Raw genomic sequence first — 16,432 nt, forward strand, 5'->3', positions numbered from 1 at the left:
CTAGCTTTGAACATTTGTAGATTATACCATGACAACAGCTGTGTAGCATGATAGTTGACTGCAAACAAGAAGATGAAATTATGACTCCCATCACTGAAAAAATAGCATTAGAATATTGATGTCATTAACACATTAGCCACACCATGCCTATAGGTATCAGAGATATTGTTGTCCTTAGTATGAGCCACTCCATTAGCAGCAAATGAACTACATATGATGGAAGGAGTTGATGCCCTGAGGCTACAGGCATAAAGGTGGCTTGCTGGCTTTGACTTTAAATTCTTTTCTTAATGGATTTGAACTGAAGGAAGTATAGAACAGTGGAGATAATAGCTGCAATGGCATTTACTATTTAAACAGGGATTTAGAGGTCCTTAAAATACGGATTGTTGACCTTATTCAGGGATTGTTATTGCCTCCTATATATATACGCCTTTGCTTTTAGAGCCCTGCACACAAAGGCCTGAGTCTACTACTTGAAGAAATTCCTGAGTACTTGTTCCTTGCACACAAGATACTGCAACAAAACTTGGAAGTTTCTGCAATCTCTTGTAGCAAATGTGTCTGTCTTTTGGTATTTTAAGCCCAAAAGGCTAAAAATATTTTGGAGCATTTTTGTTGAAACTGTGTACAGCAAGCACCTTTCAGGACGGAGACATTTCTGTGCTTTAAAGAGGACCTTACATTTCTTTTAAGAGTTCACCAATTGCACAAACATTTATATGCCATAAGCGAGTGATTCAAAAAGAATCAACTAGCAAAAGTAAGAAGTTAAAACAAAGCAGAAATCCTCTTGAAACACCTATCTTAGAAATACCAAAGAGTTTTCTTATTTTTTTGTAGGGTAAAATTGAAGTAGACATAAAAGGAATCCCACAAAGAGGAGAAGGAGGAAGGGAAGGGAGGGGAAGGAGAGAGGGAGGGGACGTGAAGGACTTTGGTTTTGAGGACTCTGGTTTTAGTACGTTACAGTTGATCAAAATACTTTTTCTTTGAATTCTCACTCATAAACACAAAGAATAGGTGTTTAGAATGGAAATACTTGTAAGTTCTTATGCCTTTGCAGTTATAATTTTATTTTTTTTTTTTTTGGAAGGTACTATAACCAGTTTCACTTCACCTCATTTATTCAAGTGCCTTTATCCTTTAACAGCATTCAAGGAGAATAAACAAATTCTTGAGGAGTCAAAGATATTTCTCTTATTTCACCCACATTTGGAGTCACTTCATGTACAAGTACATAGAAAGGAAATTCCAGTAACAAACTATTTACACCAGAGCAAAAAGCAACGGACAGATATTTTTTTTTAAGAAGAAAACACCACTTTGTATACGTGATAGTTCTAAGGCTGCTGTAAACAGTGTTATCTTGGACAGAATGAATATGCCAGCTCAGAGAAGCTTTTGGGAAACTTTTACATGGATTATGTGTTTGAATGCATGCAAGCATATCTTTCCTTTTTGTAGATGTCCTCCCAGTTCCTTCGACAATGAAGAAACAAAATAACATCGTTGAATTGCTTAGATGCAAACTGATGCTGGGTTTTCAAGAGGTACACCACAGGTGCTGACTGCACACCAGTACAAAAATACCGGGCTCGAGGTTGGCAGCAGACAGCCCTTGGAATAGGACAAGGCTGTGCAGAGCACCACATCCAGCTCTGAAATTCTTTTGTCCAGTAACTTTATACCCCACAGGCTATTATGTACCTTCCTCTTTCCCCCACATATATGCTACTGGTCATTTTTTTGTCTGGTGTCTATTGTATTTTTTTTGTGCAATCTTGTTTCTTCATAGCCCTGAAAGGCAGACCTTCAGATCTGCAGCTGACTTCTCCCAAATCCCTGGAAAGTAACTGCCACGTGGCACTTACCTCTCCTTCTCTGGGCCACGGCCTTCCATTCTGTGTGTATTTGCTTTGATTCTGGCGCTTCTTTTGCCCTCCATCAGCAAATTTGCACAGTAAAGGCTCAGTGGGGGCTGTGAAGACAAGAAACCCAGTCTCTATTAGCAACCCCCCAAAGAAAGTGATTATACCAGCAACAGTAGTGCTTTGTAATACAGATCTTTTGAAGTAAAATCTTGCCTTCTGCAGATATTTTTTGCCTCTTTCAGCCTTGACTCTACTGGCAGCTGTTCTTACTAACTAAGCTTCAAAAAATATATACTGGCAGCCCTTAAAAGAATTTAGCAAATATTGTTGAAAAAATAATCAGCCTACGCAGAATGTTAAGTTGCTGAAGTGAAATAGTAGAGTCAGGCATTAGTTCCAGCTAAGTTAGACACGTATTCATGACCAGCATTACTGAAGGATAAACACAGTTTTACTAACGCAGCTTTCTGTTTTTATTGTAAAAACTTCGCAAGAATCTGTTTAAAGAATAAGTGTTCTCACTATTTTTGTGTTTCTCAGCACTCAATATGTTAAATTCTGAATAAACAGAACAAAATAGACAGTTTTGCCAAGCACAGACCAATTAGTTTTCTTTTCCTCTTAACTTTTCCTTTAAGCAAGTTGGCAGCTGAGAAAACTCTTTTCCTCTCCAGCTGGGCTCTGATGTGGGAGAGTACAATAATGAGGGTGGCTGGAACCCCAGGAATGATGGACATTCCCAGAGCTGAACACTCAAAACCCCAGCACACATTAGGGTGCCACAAGTTGTAACTTTGTGTCTTGGGATCTTCTCCCACCAACCAGCTTTTATTAGTCTGTTCTAATGTATTTTTTCAGACCAAGCTGTACGTGGCTTGGTAGTGGGAGCTTGCCTTGGCTGACTCCATCTAAATGAGGCGCCACAGTCTACCCACTTTGTTAGGTGAACATCAGGATTGTCTTTTATTGCTTATATCAACTGGTTAGTAAATCAGTTAATCAGTAAATCAGTAAATCATGGTTGAAAGAAATCTGAAAATGATGTTTCACATCTGAAACTTTTTGGAAATTTTTGGATTTCCAGGCATTACATCTTGAGGCTCTAATTAATTAACAAAGGGAGTTGACAGGAAAAGGCAAGAAAAAGTTTTTCTCTTCATTTTTTGTTTCAGGAAGGCTAGAAATGTTGGAAGAGTAAGAAGGAAAGGATAAGGAAATACTGCAGTAAAGGGTTAGTCAAGTTGCTGAGGTTTATTTGTAATAAAAATCATTTGCTGGGAGGATTAAATAAGATCGTATAATATTAAAACAAGCTCTCCTCCTTCAACCTCTTAGTTATAGCCAGCTCAAAATGGGTCAGTAAGCATAAATTAAAAATGCAATCACTTAAAAAAAAGACAAAACACACACACAAGAAAAAACCAAACACAAAAAACAACAACCAACAAGCAAAGTACACAGAGAATCTCACACTGATACCACAATTTCTCATTGGGACTGCATCATTTTTGGCTACTTTCAAATCTCTAACAGCTTTGTTTTTTCATTACCATTTTACTAGGCTAGTAATTTCCAAGGTCACTTGAAACTGAACTGCAGGGAACAATCCATTATTGGCAGAAAGCTCGACTGTGTGACCCCAGAGGTCTTTCCCCACCTCTGACATCAGTTACCGTATCAGATTTTGGTAGAAGCAATGTTCAGCCAACCATTTTAAATTTTAAATAATGAAGGTTTAAAAGCATCCAGGTGGCTGCGGAGATTCTTTCTGCAGACGGAGAGATTTTATGGGGCTGACTGCCCTCCACTACTACCAGTTTTAGTCCACATTGCGATGCAGCATAATTTCAGAGCAGTTACTTACAATTCACTTTGATGTGACTGTGAGGGAGGAGCAGGTGCTAAGCCAGCATTAAAGAAAGTCCTATTAAATGTCACATTTGATGCTTCAAAAGCTTTTTATTTCAAGTGTTGAACAACTATCAATCAACATATGGTACTAGGAGTATCAGAAGTATGCAAAAACAATCTGAATGTTGCATATTTTCATGTGCCGTGATCATCTGCTATTGTACACACATGCTGTTAGTCTATATGCTATGATGTGGTACAGCAATCAAGTAAATCATATGGCTTACTACATATCCTTCCTATAAATTAGCCAACCACAAATGGGAAGCCGTTGCCATTTCTGAGCTTCCCATTATTGAGCACTACCATATGAAAACCTTTCATTGTTAAGTTGGGCCTTCCTAAATTTAACTAAGATTGCCAAACATCATTGAACAGATGTGCCAAACAACTTCACACCACACCTAAAAAAGCATGGAAAAAGAAACTGCACCAACTTTTTGGGGTTAGGGAAGAGGATGGAAAAGGACAAATGAACCACGCTCTGCACAGGCAAGTTTCTTCAACAGGAAACTTTTTTCCTCTAAAAATAAATAAATAAATAAATAAAATCTAACAGGAATTCTGGGAAAAAGATCAGCACATGCCAATCAATATTAACACAAATAGAAAGATGGGAATAAAATGTTCTGGTAGGAAGATAGAGCCTAGTTCAGATTTTCTTTATTAGTAGACATTCTTTCTTTTTTTAAAACAAAACAAAACAGTGGGATGTAGCAGATTACATCTAATAACATAAAAAATGATTTGAAGAGATTTAGATCTTAAAGGTTTACACCTGGGAACAACTCTGGTAATAACCTCAAAATATAAAGAATTCAACCTTTGTTATTTCAGAAGTAAGACAGAATGTAAAAGAATCTTAAGAGTTCAAATGTTGCTCTAAATACACAAAAGAACTCAAGTCTGATTTATTTCAGCCCTTTTGAAATCCCTTGTAAGACTCTTAACCTTTGTAAGCTCAGATGCACAGGAATATTTGACATTACTACAATCATTCTTACTAAACAAATACATAATAATAGAGGATTCTGGAAAGAACATATCCTATTCCATATATCAGAAAAACTATTTTTAAGTAGAACTCTTTTTGAATGGCTTCAAGAAATGTCAAAAGTGCTTTGAAAAAAAGCAAATTTACTTCCAACAAAGAAGTAAAAAAATAAAATAAAATACAATCATAAGTAATAAGGTTGTCAATTCAAAAAGAAACTGTTCAAACTATACTAGCATTATGTGATTAAGATCAAAGGATTGGGATATTTTACTCCTAAGTACTTCTGAATGGGAAGAAGAAAAAAATGGGAATGTTTCACACTGCCCCTGTTTTTGCTGCCTTCCATTCCAGCCAAATGCTTCTGAATAAGCAGACTGATTTTTTACCTCTTTTTCTTATGTATCTATACAATGACTGGAAATAAATGAGCCTCTTCTCTCACCTTTTGCACTGCTGACTTAATAGAAAATGTAATTTAGGTATCTTTATATGGTCATATTTTGAACTGATAAGCACATATTTTTTTTGCATGGCTCTTGACAACCTCGAAGTTTTCAGCATGCATGGCATTTTGAAGCATATCTGGAAAATCTGCTGTTGGTATTTTCCTGTCAGAAAAGTGAGAATTGATTCACTCAAGATAAATTTCAATCTATTCCATTCTGATAAACTCTTCAAGATACAAAGCACTGCTCTTTCTTTGACTTCTACCTGACAGTAACAAATAAAAATATCAAGAATAAATAACAGCTTTAACCTGAACAAGGTTCATTAAACCATTACCCATTTTTCAAGGAAAAGATTTAAATGCTTGCTGCACTTCCCATCCAGAGCCTGCTTGAGTTAATAAGACATAAATAGCTCTGAACTTGGCTTTCAGTCCTGAGAAGGAAATGCGATCAAATTGATAGTGCTTCTAAACAGCATCTGCCAAGATATTCAGGGCTGCTTTAGGAGAGGGCAGTTTCTGTAAGTATTCAAATTCTGTTCCCATGGAACAAAATGGCTAAAGCCCTATCTCTCTTCAATCAGACCCTGAATTTACTCTGAGAGTTCAGTGAAGGTGAAAGAGAGACTGGTTTTATGTCAATCAAGGCTGTCAATATTGTTGGAGCTCCCTTAGGAGCTCAACTTCTCATGCTCTGGTACTTTAGGTGGATTGACTGCACAGACAGACAGCATCACACTGACAAATGCCGCTATACCTCCAAAGGCAACACTGCTATTTAAAATAGGACAAAACCTTCAGATGGAAGGAGATTGGGATAATAATGTTCCCTTCCCACACTTGGCAGCCTCTCAACAGATCTTCCAGGACAGGAAAGCAACTTCAACTAAATTGGAAAATTCATCAAAAAAAAAAACCAAACACCTAACTAGTTCTGAATACACGATTTCCTTTTTCTTTCATTCATCAGAAGGCTGAAACACTCAAGCTCCTACATACACAAAAATGTATATATTCACAAACATATGCTTCATAAAGGACTGGGGAAATGAAAGCTGTCATTTGCTTTCAGCAAATCTGTTTCATTATTTCAGGTGCTCAAGTTTGCAGACTGAGAAAAGATTGTCCCCCACCACTTCCAATTCACAGTCACATCACATCATCCGTCCAGCAGTCGCAACAATTACATATACAGCAAAGTAATAACAAGAACATATTTATGTATTTTAACTTCTTTCACCATGAATATTTTTTGAGGACAATATTTTTCAGCATGTCAGGACGAAAGCAATCTCATCTTGTTCAAAAATGAAGATAACGTTTCTAGCAGAGACCTTAGCAATAAGTGTGATATGAACATTCATATGGATCTCTAAACTCCTTCATTTTGTTAATGTGATGAAAAATGATGAAAAAGTTGGTGCCATTAACAAAGAATGGTCAATGAACAGGCAATGATTTTTTTCAAAGCATGTTTTCAAGAGAAGGTTGGATTAATTTATTTTTCAGCCCTGGCAAATCTTCATCCACAACAACAACAACAAAAAAAAAGAAACAGAACAATAATTGCGTTCCCAGTGACACGAAGCATTTAAACCGATCAACTGTTTTTCTTCACTCACTTTCAAATTTTAAGAATTCCGGCAGCACTTTCACGTACAAACCATGCTGAGTACTGGACTGAAACAACCATGCAAGCAGCACCACATTTGTCCACCACAGATCAAACATTAGTTCTACAGTAACACCAAAGCCACTCTGCAGATAGACCTGTTAACTCATACAGGTCTTCAGATGAGAGATGCTAGAGAAATAAAAACTCTACAAGGAGGGCATGACCAAGCAAGTTAAGGCGCTGATATGGATGTACCCACCAAGACTACAGACTTTTCAGAACCTTCAAAGTTAACTTACAAAATGAATTCTGCAGTTTTAAGATTTGAAACTGTAGTACTTTCCTGATCCCATCAATAGAGCAGCTCATTGCGCTAGTGAGTCTACTGATTTCTAAGAAAGTTCTGACATGCGGTACTTATTCACCCCTATGAAACAAACAAACAAAACTCTAAATTCAAAGAAAGTTTATAGAACACAATCATAGCTATTCTGCTCTTGGAGAATGAAGAGGAAAAATTACAAAAGATGGTGTGTGACACAGAAGGACAAAAGTAAAGGTAAGGGCAAAGCATTAGCTGAGTAAGGAAACAGTATGTAATGAAGCAAATAAATACATCATCCTGTTCCATATGAAGTGCTTTGCTTGTTGAAGGACAGAGTTGATCATTTTGAGGGGTAATAAATGTTGTCCCACACATCCAAAAAACTGGATATGAGATCACAGAATAAACATATGTACATAAAAGCAGAATGAAAGTAAAAGCAGAATGAAAGTGCTCTATTACATGTTCAGATAATTTCTTGCTGCTCAATGTTTTTGATTGAGCCAGTGATTCTACACACACAGACATCCATAAATAAGTGCAAAATGGAAGCTGACATCTTCAGAATTATAGAAATAAACTCAACCAATGTAATATATATTTGTCCCCACTTCCAGTAGGTTTATTGTCACACTGAACTAGATGATATTCAGTGGACTTGCACAGCTGATTATGAAAGAAAAACAAGGAGTTAATATTACATTTTGTTTTTAGAACGTATCATTTTCACAATATAATTGTGAAAATTGAGGAAACAATTTTGTATAACAGAAAAGTACCCCAAAGCAAAAGTTAAAAGACAAACACCTGCTTGGCTAGAAATAAAAAAACCTAGTGGTTTACTTTTTCTAAACTGTATTATTGCTGAGGTAATTATCTCTAGTTCACCTTTTTGTCTTAAGAAATGGGAAGCAATCCTTTCATCTTTCTGCCAAATAATTATTTCTGAAAAGCAGGAGTATATTAGAAAAGGAAAATAAATCCTAGGGGAGAAATAGTTCATCAAGAATAAAGTTAGCATTTCTATTACGTGAAACACAAATTATATAGAAGAGGCAGAACAGATAATTCTGTGCATACGGTGGAGAAACAGCATGCTGACTGTGAAGTGCAATCCAGGTCTTATTGCAATCAATGGATCACTCTATGTACTACATAAAAAACTGTACTTAATCATATAATTACAGAAGCCCCAACACAGGTTTGTTGGAGATGATCAGAAACGACAGTCTGCTTTTGATGAGAAATTGCACCATTTATTTTACAATTTGTTTCTGTTTAAAAATCTATTTTAGTTTTCAAATTTTCTACAGAACAGCAGATTGAGAGCATCTGGTTCAGGCCTATTAAAACATTCCTTTCTAATGCTGCTGATAAGGGGAAACCTTTGTAACAGAGAGCATTAACTAGATACGTACATTATTTTATGGAGATAACATACAGAAACAGATGCTTTAATACAGCATTAGAACTTAAAAATAAAAATCAATCCAAATAGCTTAGGTGAAATATTAAAGTAATGCTGAAATATAGTAACAAAATTGGATAGTTTTATTTTCACAAACTCCTTACTCAGCCAACTTTAGTGCTGTCTTCTGTAGAAGGCCATGGATAAGTGAGCAGTAAACCCAGTATAGCATTAAGAAGCTTATTAATGATATTCATTAACTAGTAACTGATTCATTAATATGACATACTTTAATGCTGCATTTTCTCTTTATTTTAAACAAAAAGCCTGAATCAGAGCTCACAGAAGCTGGGGAGAAACTCTCAACAACTTCAGTGAAATTTGGAGTGCAAATGTAATGAGCTCAACGTAAAAAATCTTTACTGCTAAGTACTTGTATTGAAAGTACTTGTATAGATTTTGGCATCAGCCTCAGTGCCATCTGACCATAGAGAATTCTGAGCATGGCAGCTCTTTTTTAGTCACTCTGTTTCTGTGCTTGATGTAATTCTCAAGTTAACAGTACATTCAGTGGATTAACATCCTCATATCCACCAGGTTAAATTCCCATTTTTAGAGTCTAGCAGCTCAGCTAAAACTACTGTGAGTCTGAATCCAAAGTTACTCTAATGAATCCAAATGAAAATTCAAGGTAACTGTGAGGAAGAGCAGATTCATGCCTGTGATTTTTGTCAGAGAACGCAGCTCCCTCAGACTTGATAGCACAGGAAACTTTAACCTTATATGAGGTTACCTGGCAGAGGTTCCCTGGCATAAAGCTGAACATATCATTCATCGTCCATACTTTTCACCCAGTGCTATTTGCAACCTTGCGCAACTGGATGAAATGGATGTGGGAATCCTTGAGAAGTGATTTGGCTTTATAATGTTCTGGAGGAGACTTCACAACAAGAGAAGATGTTATTTTGCAAAAGCAATCAAAATAACTATGTGCATCAGTTTGCAGATTTTTTTTTTCATGTTCCTGTGCATAGACCTCTAATTTCTATTATTTTTAGAAAGTTCCCACAACCAACTGAAATTCTGCACATATTTTTGATTACAAATCCTAGAATTTGGAATAATACTTCCAGTAAAAACACTATGATACATCCCCTTGGATTCATGCCACACTGGAAGAACCACGCACCAAAAATTTCAACATTATCATAATTTGGAGAAGAATATTGTAAACAAGCCATTAAAAGCACTTCACACATTATCTTTCAGACAGATAATAATTAAATATTGAAACAATTAGCTATAAAGTGCTTTTGGTTAAACTGGAAAAGGCTCATGGTGCTCAAAAGAACTGTTAAATGTGGAACCTTAAGAATCCAACTCACTTCTCCATGTTGGATACACTTCTGTGTGGAATTTATGTGTCACAGCTCCTCTCTGTTTCTCTCACTTGAGACTAAGAAAGGCACTGAACTAAGCCAATCCTACACAGGCCTTTTGTAAGTTATGCAAATGATCAGTAGAATATAAGGATATGCTATTGCAGTAGTAGCCCATCATCCTTTTCCCCACTGACAAGAGTCAGCAGGTGTGAAAGATTCTAAAGAACAATAATTAAAAACAATAACAACAAAAAACAGAACAGTTTTTCTCTATATTTGCATATATGACAACGTTCTGCTGCCTTACTGTGTTTACTATTGTCCCAGATAGCATCATAGGTACAAGATTATACGTTCCAATACTGAAGCAGAGGACAGGTTTGAGTTGGCTGACCTTATTAAGCTAATAGTGCCCCAACTATAGCACATTCCCTTTGCACTGGTAACACTTGAATGCTTCTGTACGAAGGCAGACAAGCTTTGCATATTATCCCAGAATTACAATCTACACTAAGTGAACCCCAAATCATTCTTTAAATTTCTTTTTGCCCTCTCCCACAGTCTCAGAAGTTACTTTGTTTGGATGAAAATGGAGATCTTGTATTTCTTCCTGTTCAATTATTAAGGAACAGCAACAAAGTCAGCTTCATTTGAAAGGCTCAGCGATTTTTAAATGATCTCATGTACCGTAATTTATAATGGAAAATCAGGTACAAATAGTGTGAGATGCTTTCTGGTTCCCCTCTAATGGAAATAAAATGAATCCCTGGTAATGGGTGACCCTACTTGCTTCTGTGGTCACCCATTTTAGTTTTTAGTATTCTCTTTAGTACTCCCAGGAGAAAAGAGCAAATGCAAAGCTTTTATCTATTGCTTTTTCTCAAAACAACAGGTCTGCGTTTCTGCTATAAAATCTATTTTTACTATTCACATAAACTAACGTTATTGATCACAGAGACTTTGCTATTATCCCACTAAGAAAAACCTACTTGTACTGACAGTCCAGAGACAAAATCATTTGAACCTAATGCAGTAAAAAGAATTAATTCCAGCTTCGCTAATACAAAATTATTTCACGTACCTGTTTAAGTATTTATTATTTCTCATTGAATCTATTTACAATTTTAAGTCATTACATTATTTATTAAATTTTATTTAGCATTTATTTATATAAACCATTAAATTATCATCCCATTATTCCTTGCTTGTGTGACATTTCTAGAACTAACACCACAAGTAAAAAAACAGTAATTTCAAACATATGTTTTCAATATAAACAAGGAAACCTGGCCAAATGTCTTATGTCAATACAATGACTTTTTTTCCACCAGCATTATTATAATTGCTGTATACAGACATTTATTTTTGACTAATTAAGGTTGAGTCTTGGCATTCTCTGCTCACACTCCAACATATGCATACCATTAATGTTCAGAACAGCTTATTCAACCCAGTGTTAAACTGCATGAGGATGTCTCAGTTACAATCATTAGCTTATTTAATTCAGATGTGCATGTTTCAATACTACACTGTGTTTACAGGTTGTGGGGAAAGAAACATCTGTTTTGTCCTTGTGAATGGTCCTTACAATAAAGAAGAGAACATACATACATATAATGTCTTCATTATTTGCAGCTCTAGGCATATCTTGATTAAAAGTAGCAATGGGAAATTCTTAATACAGGAAAAAAAAGGTTTGGTTTGCATAGAGATGCTGTGCATGGTCGAAGCAGTGACACCTTGACAGAATCAGAGCTCAAACAGCATATTCCTCAAAGCATTGATTCATGTCAACACATGAAATATTCCTGTGCAAACGAAACATCAATCCCAATTTTTAATCTGTTCAACAGCTTAAAAATATTAAGAAATAATGTGGTGCTTTTTTTTTTTCTTTTCAGAATGCCTAATGAAAATCCTTTTATTTAAATCAGTTCTAATTAACACACATTCCAGCAATGACTGCTGGGTGCAGAAGCAAAAACTCCAGTCACTTAGAATTTAAAACATAGCCAAGCAATATCATTTTGCTACTACTGTGAGAAAGAAGGAAAAGCTGAAGGGAAGATTCCTTTTATTGTTATTACCCTTCTTTCATTTTATTTTCTGCATTCACTGAAAGATATAACGTGAGCGCTTTAAAATTAGCTAGTTTGCTAGAAGTTAACACACAGCATTGCCAGCTTCCTTGCTTAAATGTGGGATCACCTCTAAAAAGTGGATTTGACCCTGACTGTGGCAGAAGTGTGGGCAGGCATAGGTTACACAGCAGAAAGCATTTATCAGACGGGTGACTGATTCTTAGAGGCAGGAGTTCATTTTGCTGTGATGGAGAATACCCAAATCACACTAAGCACCTTGGACAGTCTAATTACTGTGTGCTACAAAACCTCCCTGAGCACCCCACCATCTTTCTCCTATAAACTGGCCCAGGGGAAGGGAGAGATTACTTTGGAAACTGCCATTAAGTAAGGACAATGATGCCCTTTCTGATGCTCTTTCTCATGGCAGAAGAGGTGAGCAGTTAGGACTGCTGGCTGTGCAGAGCCATGGGACATGCTGTTCCTAAGGCCAATACGCAAGCTCCAAGGCCACAAGGCAGGCTTTTCTGGGTACTACCAAATTAAATCTCACTGCTCACTCCACCAAACACCTGTGGGTTGGAAGCAAATGGGTCATTGGCATGTACTTGCTCAGAGAGGAGGGAAGGGCCATGGAAAAAAATCACTCAGCAGCTCCATTTCCTGAAAGGGCAAAGTGACAATGTGTCCCTGAAGCCTACAACCACCTGCAGCTCCTTGCCAGGATGTGGGAGCTTTGCTCCAGCTTACAGTGGTTGTCTGCCTTCAAGGTGTAACTGGTCCTGTGATTTCTAAGACAGAAAGCTGCACAGTAGAGTCACTGGGAATTTTCCAGTTAGTTATTTTATATAACCTATTTTTAATGATACTTTATGCAAAGGAAAGACAAAGAAATGAAATTACAATCTTTTCCCAAGGTAATGTAAGATCTAACTCATATTTCTTAGCTCTTTTCAAAATGTGTTGATACCAGTGCTAAATCTAACGTGCTACAACAAAAGTCAATTTCTAACCCTTACAGCTTAAAAAAACATTTGTTGCCATCTGAGTTGATAACCTAGAATATTAAATATATAATACTAAACCCTTCCACACTTTTCAAGCACAGAGCTCTCAGCTGAGCTTAGACAAGGAGGCAAGCTGACATATTAGAGACTGCATAAGTCTCACCTCCTTTAACTCTGTACTGTTCATGTCTTGGGGTTGTAGGAAGGTCATGCTACATCCTGCTCTGCCATGGGTTGAAAAATGAGGAAAGAAACGTGATCTCAGTACTAAGACAGGAAAATTAAAAAAAATAATAAAATAAATCCTCTACTTTTCAGTTAAAAATACAGGAAAAATAAAAACAGGGGTGAGCCAAAGACAACAATGAAGAATAGGGGAAAATAAGGTACAGAAATAGGCAAAGAAAAACACATTAAGGAAATGAAAAGATAAACAGGAAAGAAGGAAGAGTAATACTTCTGAAATGCCTTTGAAAATGTTCTAGCTTCACACAAAAGTGAATGTAATTGATATAATTTCTGGATGACAACAGGGCTGTGATGACTGTCTGAGTCTTCACTTGTACAAACACCAAACGAAAAAAAAAATTACAACTGAACAAGTAAATGAATGGGCTAAATGTTACTGCCTGTAGAACAGAAGTCTATAAAATGTGTGTTTTTATTTAGAAATCAGACTGAAGACCAGTTCTGTAGCACTATTAAGAACCCACTAAGACCATGGATGTTCTCACAGTAACCATTTGGGATTAAAACATAATGGAAATATAAAAGACTGTAGAGTATCCCCTACACAGAAGTACTAAGATCCTATTATCAAAGTCAGTTGAAAGTTTATCTCAAAACCCTATAGATGATTCAAGACTTCTATGCTACAGAGATAAAATTAGAGATGACTACATGAGAGAGAAAAAATTACAGACATTGCATACAGATGAATTAAGTCAGGTATATTAAAAAAAAAAAAAAAAAAAAAAAAAAAATAGGAGCCTCTAACACTAGTGTTCATGATTTCTTAAGGTTCCAGCACCCATCTGGATGGGATCTTCCCTTGGTTTAAAGGCCCAGGGACACAGCCATGACAGCAGGATATGAGTACTGTGTGCACCTCCACTCAAAGCACAATTGCAGCCAAACAGCATTACCAGAATTAGGTCTGACAAAAGCTGTCTCCAGCTGATGTGAAGTTTTCTTCAGAGAAAATGATTTCATGAATCAGCCAGCAGGGAGTGACAACATTCTGCTGCCATTAAGTGTATGACTTCTGGGTTGCAATTTCCAGCAATTTAATAAGAGTCCATTGCAAACATGATCATATTTTTCACTCTGCTGTTAATAGAAATGCTAATACAACTTCAGTTTCTTTTTTATTTATTTTTGCCAGCCTTATTTTTTGTTATGTAGTATTTCAGAGGCAGAAAGCAAAGTCTACGCCATGATGCTAGTAAAACTTGTAGACAACACAGTAGAGTAAGAATTAAAGATCAATAACTCTTCTATTTTGAGGAATGTGGTAGGCATAGCATGGACTTCCTAGCTTTCTTCTGCCATGAGAAGGCCAGCTCAGTACAGTTCCTGCTGAACTTTGCAGCCTGATGAGAGAGACAAGTGAGAGAGAGAAAGAACTTCTCTTTCCAGAGCATCTTCTGGTACAGGTCCAGAGCTGGCAAAATAATCCCACAGTTTTGAGGATGGTCAGAAAGAGAAGAATGAAGTTCAAAGCAGAGATAATGTAAAGACTGAATAACAAAAGCATGAATACTTCTAAATTTTGAAGTATTCTCCAAATACTACAGCTGGGGTTTGTGTACAACAAGAAAAAAACTACAGATAACAAACAGCAATGCACTGTGGTCAGTATTAACGCTATACTGGTAAATACTAGTAAACACAATGGTAAAACACCAAACTTCTTTAAGACTTCACTGAAATTCTAACACATACTAGAAGTCAACTCTTAATAGCTTTAATAGCAGAGGGGAGAAATAATGGAAACCTAAGTTTTATTCAGCATCAAGATTCGAGCTGATTTTTGCTCCTAGAAGAAACTCCAAGAAATGGTAGAAATGTTACTGTTAAACCATATTTCTTACTCTGAGGGACTCACAGTCCCAGCTCTTAGGCTTTTATCAATGGACAGGATGGAACCTCAAGCTCTACAACTCAGCTATGAACTGAGGAGGAGGAACTACTAGTACTGGAGCGTTTGCATACCATACAAAATGAACAAGAGTTCTTCCAGGATTAATTAGTATCTCTTATTCCTGCTTTATCATTCCTCTATGATACAATTATATATATATTATATATATGTCTATGATACAATTTGATCTATTCATATTTATACCACACATCTTACTAGCTTTGCAGTACTGGTGTATAAGCATGCTCATACAGTTCTCAAGCTTTTATGCTATGCTCCTTCAAGCTAAGTTCTGCTGACACTTTTTTTATACTTCATGAGGTGAAACTTATTTTTCAGTCCCTATTACAGACTTTGCAGACATTGCGAAGACCTCAGAAACAATAATGAATCTATTCTCCCAGTACACAGTATTCTCTTGCTTCACATAAAGATCATCTGCAAAACAGAGAGACTGAAAATTGTCCAGCATCACACAGGCTCTAAGTACAAACCTCTTGAGTTCTTGGCAGTATTTAGACTAATCCTCCTCAATGAGCTCTAGGTGCTTTACTTTCAGTCTCCTTTCCCACTCCACTCTGAGCAAAGGTTTCTTTCACCAAACTAAGCTTGCCATACCACAACCAACTCACCAAAAGCTTCATCAGGAGACAGCTCTGTTGTACAGTGCCTGCGAAAATCCAACTTGAAAGGATAATTTGGACTAGCTGTTATTAAAGGTGTGGTTTTTTTTCTGAGCACATACCATATACACACCTATATAAGCATATGGTACTAGGCATCTATGGAAAGTTATCAACCACAGAACATCAGAACAGAAAGTAATTCTAAACCTGCAAACAGACCCATGCTATTTACTGTAACATTTAGCAATTCCTAGCTCACACTCCTATAGATCCCTAGAGGGCAATGTCACCTAATAGGTTGCACTTATGTCCCCGCTGTCCTCATATAAAGATGAAAACAATTCTACCAGAAGTCAGGGATAAGTCTGTACTTTATAAAATTTAATTTTGCTAAATACAGATTTGTTTCTATTTACTTTCAAGAAGTTTTTCGGCCTGATTACAAGAGCAGCAAAGTACAGCTGATTTCCAAAAATCTACCCATCCTTGCAAACCTCTGGGATTTTCCCATCATATTTGTATGTCAAATACTCTTAGGTAACAAGTGAAGAGAGATTTCAAGACACTGAAGCCTTTGAGAATAGCATACACAAAACCAAATACATGCGTAAGAAG

General features: G+C 36.5%; 1 protein-coding gene across 22 annotated transcripts in view; it reads right to left on the reverse strand.

The window, feature by feature from the left end:
* The window catches only part of RBMS3 (RNA binding motif single stranded interacting protein 3), a 682,345-nt gene that overhangs the window by 87,959 nt on the left and 577,954 nt on the right, over positions 1-16,432 (reverse strand). For all 22 annotated transcript variants that reach the window (XM_085538329.1, XM_085538326.1, XM_085538323.1 and 19 more), the window contains one exon: positions 1,875-1,981. In XM_085538329.1, coding sequence (XP_085394455.1) covers positions 1,875-1,981 — 107 coding nt within the window. The remainder of the gene's footprint in view (positions 1-1,874; positions 1,982-16,432) is intronic.

This window comes from Coturnix japonica, chromosome 2 (assembly GCF_054131305.1).
Source record: "Coturnix japonica strain WE chromosome 2, WE-NBRP24, whole genome shotgun sequence".
Classification (NCBI taxonomy): domain Eukaryota; kingdom Metazoa; phylum Chordata; class Aves; order Galliformes; family Phasianidae; genus Coturnix; species Coturnix japonica.